The 8,177-nt window shown below is 37.6% G+C and overlaps 1 protein-coding gene across 4 annotated transcripts; it reads left to right on the plus strand.

Moving 5' to 3' along the window:
• Positions 1-399: 399 nt before the first annotated feature.
• On the plus strand, positions 400-7,418 carry LOC132034526 (histone-lysine N-methyltransferase SUVR3). Of its 4 annotated transcripts, XR_009409137.1 has the most exons (5): positions 401-1,120; positions 4,318-4,715; positions 5,266-5,544; positions 5,644-5,724; positions 6,416-7,418. XR_009409137.1 is itself a non-coding variant. In XM_059424935.1 (3 exons), exons 1-2 carry the CDS (start codon positions 541-543, stop codon positions 4,704-4,706), a joined length of 969 nt encoding a protein of 322 aa, XP_059280918.1. In that variant the 5' UTR covers positions 400-540; the 3' UTR covers positions 4,707-4,715; positions 6,416-7,418. The 4 variants fall into 4 exon arrangements, 2 of the variants coding, with proteins under 2 accessions (XP_059280918.1, XP_059280919.1); XR_009409136.1 differs by having other exon boundaries at positions 5,644-7,418; XM_059424935.1 differs by lacking the exons at positions 5,266-5,544; positions 5,644-5,724 and having other exon boundaries at positions 400-1,120.
• The last annotated feature ends 759 nt before the right edge of the window (positions 7,419-8,177 follow it).

Here is an 8,177-nt window from a genome sequence, read left to right on the forward strand (position 1 = left end):
ATTCATGTAAAACTGCAATTTAATAAGTAGTAGTTATTGTCGGGTTATCGGTTAGAGAAAATGATGCATGTATTAGTTTTGGTATTACTAATTTCTTGTTTGATACACTTTTCAACCTATGTATAACTAATACATAGCAAACTATGGTATTAGCAATACCAAGATTATTAATACATACATAAGCATTGTTAAAGACAAAATTTCCCTTGCCTTCAAATCTAAAGAATGTGAAGTGGTATTTGTATAAATAAATAATTATTTTAGAAATTATGCGCAATGCGTATAGCTTTTAATACACCATACCAAATAATAGATAAAACATAATCTCAACGTGACCGAGATAGATAACTAATTCCCGCAATACTAGTGCACGCTATTCACTAGTATTCCTATGCACCCTGCCAAACAATCCCTAAGGGCTTTCTATGTTTTTGGCCTTTGCTTTTTTGTGTTTAACGTGGGAAATTTAGGCATAGAAACAACTCCAAGTCGGACCTTAGACCCTTGGTGACGGTGCCAGCTTCCATTGAGAGTGCAACAATGGACAAACAACAGAGGGAAAAAGAGGACGAGGGCGCATTACTCTACCGTTTTGCCCATCTGGTGTTACCATACTTAGAGCCTGCCGATCTAGCCTCCGTCTCAGCAACGTGCAAGGCTTTGCATGTAGTTTCCAAAGCTATTACTTCCAGAAGAATCTCCGATGCTTGTAGATACTTGGAGAATTACCCCATTCCTTTCTTCAACTCCGTCGACTCCGAGCTTTACCCCAACTCCATCTACACCCCTGTTCAGACCCTACCCACCTCCCCATCCATCCCTAGTCTATGCTGGGGAGGAGATATTGGTGGTGGATCGGGTCCCGTTAGGCGGGACCCGTTTGTAGTCCGGGTGGAGGGAGCTCACGGGTGCGATTGTGAGAGTTGCGGTTCTAATTGCCCATGTGTGAATTTTTCCAGAGAATGCGGGCCAAGTTGCGGATGCGGGTCGGAGTGTGGGAACAGGTTAACTCAGAAAGGACTTTCAGTGAAGCTCAAAGTTGTCAAGGATAGGAGAAAAGGCTGGAGCTTGTGTGCGGCTGACTTCATTCCAAAAGGAAAATTCATATGCGAGTATGCAGGTACATTATTGTTGTTGTTGTTCAATAGGAATATGTTTTCTTTTGATACTTTTGCAAGGTATTGCTTCCTCCGTCCCAATTTAAGTCACCTTACTTTCCTTTTTTTTGTGCTCCTCCTTTTTTATCGCTCCAAAAAAAAAGCCGACTCTTTCTACAGATTTAGTAAGTTGAATATTAGCTGACAATTTTATAACCTAAGATTTAAAGACATTTTAATACATTATACACATTTTTAATTTAGGACCATAACGCATTCAAAAGTCTCTTTTAATTTTAAACTCCGTGCCTACCAAACCAAGACACTTCAATTAGGACGGAGTAGTAAAAGTAGATTTTCAGAGCAACTCTCCCATTCTTGGATTTTTCATTGCTAAATGGATTTGGAGAGTAAGATTGCTCATTATTCTAAATAAATATAAACTGTTATTTGTTAGGATTTTCCTTGGATTATCAAAGAATCTATAAGGTTTTCTTTTGTTTGTTTATAATATTTGTAGTATGCGATGTAATTGACAATTGGGCACACAACAATGAGCTCATATGGAATCCCATTTATATCAATTACAACGTTTATTATAGATACTGCATCTAATATGCCTCTTCAATTGCTTAGTATGTGGATGGGAACATTCACAACTTGATAAAGATTGTTATTTAATGGTCAAATGGGAGGAGAATGTGTTCCAAAGAAAGTTAACCAACATAAGGTTGAGATTGATTTTTATCTCAGGAAAAAATACTGACCAGCATCATTGAAAGAGTTTGTTAAATAGTAGATATACTGATGAGACCATTGATATTTGTTAATATGGTAATGAAAAAGGATCTATGCAGGGACTAGTTGCTATTAAGGTTCTTTTTTTTTTTTTTTTGTATGATTGGTTATTAAGTGCCACCACAACTTAAGGGCAAGTTCTACAAAGTGGTGGTTAGACCGACCATGTTGTATGGGGCGGAGTGTTGGCCGCTAAGATCTCTCACGTTCAAAAGACGAAAGTCTAAGGATGAGAATGTTGAGATGGATGTGTGGGCACACCAAAGAGTTTGAGATTAGGAATGAGGCTATCACAAGAAAAGGTGGGAGTGGCCTCGGTGGAAGACAAGATGCGGGAAACGAGACCGAGATGGTTTGGACATGTGAAGAGGAGAGGCAAAACAATGCGGAGGTGTGAGAGGTTCATGGATGATTTCGAAAGGGTGGGTAGGCCGAAAGTATCGGGGAGAGGTGATTAGACGGGATATAGCGCGATTCTGACTTCACACGAGGATACGACCTTAGATAGGAGGGTATGGAGGACTCGGATTAGGGTAGAAGGAAGTAGATAGTAATGTTTATCCTTTCATATTAGTAGTCACATTTGTGCTTGGTTTTCGCTACTATTTGTTATCCCGTACTTTGATTATCTTATTTTATCCGTGATAGCTACTCGCTCCTTTACAAAGCTGCTTCATCATGGCTTAGTCGCTTTAGTTATTTGCATTTCCATATCGCTTTGAATCTCTTGGCCTTATCCGACCTCTTGTTATGCTTTTATGCTTTCTATTGGAGCCGAGGGTCTTTCGGAAAAAGTGACGTCCTACCTTGGTAGGAGTCAGGTCTGCGTACACTCTACCCTCCCCAGACCTCACGTTGTGGGATTTCACTGGGTTGTTGTTGTTGTTGTTGTTGTTGTTGTTGATTGGTTATTAAGGTTCACTTGTTATTACACTAGTTTTGGTGTTTGGTAGGAGTCTTCTGCGTAGAGTTGTATTTCAATGTAGGGATAAGTGACATTCTGAGAATCTTTGGTTTTAGACCGATTCAAACAAGAAAAAAAAAAGGAGCAGAAGAAGAACATAAATTATTGGTATTGGAATGAAATGGACCCAAAACAAGCGGAATGACACAAAGGATTCATGTAGCCAACTCCGACTATTGGACTTGTTGCATAATTGATTGACTTATATTGACAGGCATCTGGAGAAGAAACAAGCAAGACGTTGTGATATGAAGAAATAGGGGAATAAAGTAAGAAAGGTGACACCAATAAGAACTAAATATTCTTATGCTTCTGGCCATATGCTGCTTAAGGTGCAGGCGTGAGGAAACTAAATTTGGATTGTTTCTTCAAGGGATATACTCCCTACGTCCCAAGTTATGTTGGGCATGGACTTTAGCAAAGAAAGAAGGACTTTTAAAACTTGTGGTCTAAAACGAGCCATAGATATTTGTATGGCTATTCTCGTTACGAGTAAAATAGGAAGTTCAAAGTCAAATTATTTCTATATATAGAAAGGTATAATTCTTTTGGGGACAAACTAAAAAGGAAAGTGCATCACATAAATTGGGACAGAGGAAGTTGTAGTTAATACCATTGATCCAATGTATGATGTGGTCTAAGGTTGAAAGGCCTTTTGACCCTAAGCGTTGAAGGTTGAAATCAGCAGATAAGGCCTCATTCTTTTGGTTCTGTGAAAATATTAGATGGTTAATCAACGTGAATTAAGGAGGCAGTTCAAAATTGTCAGTGATGGACGGAACGGACAACAGGGGTTAGTACTTCTCCTTTTGTGCACACTGCTAGCATAACTTTTGACAAATGAAGTTTCTTGTCAATATTAAATTTCAAAAGCTTTTTGACATCTAAGATCGATAAACTTCAGAGTTTAGTTTTGTATCATGTATAAGGTTTTGTTTTATTGGCTTCTTTAAAACCAGTGTGTCACAATTCTGTAGCTAGAAACATCATAGTTCTTAACAAAAGCATGCTAACTAGGATATTGGGGGACAATCTCAGTCTTTGATTTTCTAGTATGTGCATATCTAAGGGATATATTTTTTTTTGACAAGGAAACACTATGAGGCGAATGTTAAAGCTATAATAGAACCTGCAACAACAAAGTCATTTTGAACACCCTATGCTGCTGGGCTGCATATCTCAGTCATCTAAGGGATATTTTTTTTTATCATTTAATAAGCTGAATTGGCTGTTCTCTTGATAGTGGTGTCCACAATAATTGTTGAAATTTGAGAAGTTCTCTTGGCATTTGACAAAACACAGTGTATAAGTGAATTTCGCCAACTTCTTAAGACTTGAAAATTGTCTTCATGGACGAGGTTATCTACTTTCTGCTCTTTTGTGCTGATGTGTACTTATAATGCTTCTTATTGACAAACGGGTTCCTTTTTGGATGCGATTTTCTTTTTCTTTTTGAAGGAGAACTTTTGACCACTGAGGAAGCAAGAAATCGCCAGAGACTATATGACAAAATTTCAAAGAGTAGCAGCTTTTCGCCTGCACTGCTGGTTGTGAAGGAGCACCTTCCATCTGGAAATGTGTGTATGAGAATCAACATTGATGCTACCAGAATTGGCAATATTGCCCGCTTCATTAACCATTCCTGTGATGGTGGTAATCTTTGTACATTGATTGTGCGAAGTTCTGGAGCTCTGCTCCCCAGAGTTTGCTTTTTCTCTTCCAGGGACATTTTGGAAAATGAAGAGCTCGCTTTCAGTTATGGGGATACTACACTTAACTCCACAGGCTCTCAATGCTTTTGCAGTAGTGCTTGTTGTCGTGGGATCCTTCCAGCGGAGCACACATGATGTCGTAAGGTAACATTTTATTGCTTTAAACATCGTGGTACCTTTATTCTTCGACTTACAGTAAAACATGAGGTCAATGCATGCCACTGTCAAGTTCAGGTATAAAGAACATGGCTTATATGTTGTAATCTAGAAAAGATTGAAGAGACCATTGAGGGGTGTGTGGTGGAATGTTAAAGTTTCCTTCGCTTTTTAACATAAGTCTCGAGTTCGAGTCCTAGTAATGGAGTCGTCTTCGGTCCGAAGGGCTAAATATAGTAGGCTTTCTACGGTGCTAATCCAGATTACTGGGTACCGAAAATCGGATGCTTGAAAAAAAAAAAAAATAAAGAAAGAAAAGGAAAAGATTGAATGTTATGATGTGATCTGACAAGAGATATTTCATAAATTGCTTGAGGATAAAGAATGATGTGTAGCTCAGACCAAGGAATATTATTAAGTGAGAAATAGTTTACAGATTAAACTGATGAAAGATGCAGGTAGTATCATACTTGGTTGATAGGGGAAAGTGTTGTGTTGTTGGAACTTATCTAAGATGTTGTGTCTGTCAAATTGCCAGGTAGAGCTGATGGATAAGAAGGCAGCTATGGTGGAGAAGAAACGGGAGTGGTGAGATGAAACTCAGGATGAGCGAAAATATTGGCACTTTTTTTATCGCTATGATGACTGAAGAGGAACATAAGAATCAAATGGGCTGGTTATTGAGGATGAATATATTTGGGAAAGTCGCATGATGTGAGCTGTTGGAGAAAATGTTCATGCACAAACAACCTTGGAAAAAGCAGCAGACTATCAGGGAATTCCATTACAACGATGCAGATTTGAACCATAGGAAAAGGTCCGATTCAATTATTAGGAAAAAGATATTTTTGGCTATAATTTACTTGGTTAAATGGTGGAGAGATCATTAAACTCAATGTGGACTTGTCGTTTACAGATTTGAAGAATGGCAGCCACACCAATGTTGAATTCTGATGGACGCAGAAAGAGACATTGCTAATGGTTAGTAAGCTAAGAGGTATGTGAATATATAGAAATTAAGGGGCCATGGAGAAGGTAAATTAAAATTCAGATTCAATTCCAAGGGCTTTTTGGTTTAGATCAAGTCAAAGCAAAAAATTCCATTCTGTGGTAAAACAAACATGAACTCAACAAGATATTTTTTTTTTTTTGGCAAAATGTTAAATTTGTATTCCTCAGCATTATGGAGGTGCTGGGGACCTTCAAAAGAAGAAATACTTACAGAGATTTCTTGTCAAAAAAATACTTACAGAGATCCTAATAATTCTACCAATTGTTCTGTTTCCGCTACATCTTTTTCTTTACACCAAAAATAAAAAGATACAATACAATTCCACTAAGCCTTCTGAATGGAATTGGACCTATCTTCAAAATTTCTACTAGTCCTTTCTTTCCACACTATCCACCACATGCAATGTGGGATTGCACTCCACCATGCCTTCTGGCTCTTACTTCCCCCTCTTCTAATCTAACAGCTCCGCAGATCTGCAGTATGTTCAGGCATGGTCCACTTTGTTTCAACAAGATTTTTGAAATTTTCTAACTATTGTCACTCAAAATCCGAAGCATACAGAAAGCAAAGTTATAGTCCCCATCATATAAAAGGACAAATTCGATTACATCACTGTTTCAACTAAGTTGTGGTGGTTGTCTACGGTCTCTGTTGATTAATTTGATTGTAACTGCAGTATTTGCTGTGGTTAGCTATTATACTTGCTAAATTCTACATCCGAGGGAAATAAAGCTGGGGAAAGGGATGATATCAATGTTCTTGGTTTTGCAAGTCAACAAGGACTGATGCCAAGAGAAGTCAGGAGACGATAGTTGATTGAAGAAAGTTATAGACACTTCCTAAGCAGATGATTGGTGATTATAAAGAAGCAAATTAAAAGGGTACATGGAGAGGTGATTGTGAAGCAGGAACCATTTGGCACAGTGATTCAGAGCCTGAAAAGAAATGTTAGAGGTGTTTAAACATAGTCGATGGAAGTGCTTGACCAATTACAAACAAAAAAGTGGAGGAACACATTCTGGAAGGTCTAACTGGTAGGAGCTTGTGTAATTTTTCATCTACTACTTGGGAGTTCAGTTCAGACAAACAGAAATCAAAAGTAGTAAGCATCAGATTGGAGAAAAAGTAGTGCTCAAGAGATCAAGAAGACCAAAAACCAGGAAGGAGAAAACAAGGACATTACAGTAGCCTAAGCTATACTAGTGGAAGTCTGAAGAATGAAGCCCAACATGACATAGAGCAACGGCATCTAGAAAGTGGCCTAAACTATGATTGTGGAAGTCTGAAGAATGAAGCTCAGCATGAAATAGAGCAACAAGAAGGAATTGTTTTGAGGGGTAAATTTATTTCTTAGTGATGGTTCTTTTAGGTGTGTTCAGAGCAGGCAGTGGTTCCGAGTTCAAGTCTCACCGTCGCCCATTATCAAAAAGAAGTTTTACGTAATTGGCTCATAAGTTCCTTGTTTGGTTTCATATAATACATGTCATTGGGATCTAACTAGCTAATGCTTAACTCAAAATGACTTGTGCACTTAGCTTAGAATTCAAAGAGATCAAGCTCTTAACAGAAACATGTTTAATGAGAATTAAGGTTTAAGCTTTTATCATTTACTAAGTCCTCGAAGGGATGTTTTGGGATTTAAGTTCGGAATATTTGAAAGTGAAAACTTGCCTCGAGTATTTTTCTTGATAACTTTTTCACTTGCTGTTAAACTAGTTTCCGTCCTCTTTGTATCACTTGAAATATTTTAAGATTACCAGTCAAGTTTTTGTATGTTTTTCCATTCCCAGTTTACATGATATTGACATCAAGCTAAAAATTAAGTCTGCTAGATCTCTGTTCAGTATATAGATTAAGGTTGGATAAAGCTATCCGATGTTTGCCTCAAGTGTTGAACAAGATAAAAATAGCATGATTATTTCTTGAACTCGTGTTATTGCCTTTGTTAATTTCAGCATAAGTCGAGGCTACACTGGTAGCTTTGAGATTTAAATAAAATAGATTCTGTTAATTAGATTAGCAAATTACTAGTTTTATTTTATGAGTACTCTAATCTTTCACTGAGTTTAAGGTTTGTTTAAGTCTTCATGTAGATAAACCTGTTTTTTTGCGCGGATTGCCCTTCATTTTGGGTGGTCTTTAATTTTTGTCCTTCAAGTTGGTGTAGTTTTAAGTTTTGCGTTGGCCATCTCAAGGCCGGTGCTAGTGCCACTTCTTTAGGAGTGGTCTTTAAATTTTCGCTTCTTCATATTTGAAATGTTTAAATTTTTACTATTCGGCTAACATTCCTGTTAAATTCAGGTTCGAACGCATGAAATAAAATTTTAAAAAAAAAATTCGCGAAGGCGGTTTAAAATTTCGCTATCATGGCAATAAAGATACATCATAAATTACGCATTTATGCGGACCGATACTCATGCCTTTATGGGCGACTAAGA

This window comes from Lycium ferocissimum, chromosome 10 (assembly GCF_029784015.1).
Source record: "Lycium ferocissimum isolate CSIRO_LF1 chromosome 10, AGI_CSIRO_Lferr_CH_V1, whole genome shotgun sequence".
Taxonomy (NCBI): domain Eukaryota; kingdom Viridiplantae; phylum Streptophyta; class Magnoliopsida; order Solanales; family Solanaceae; genus Lycium; species Lycium ferocissimum.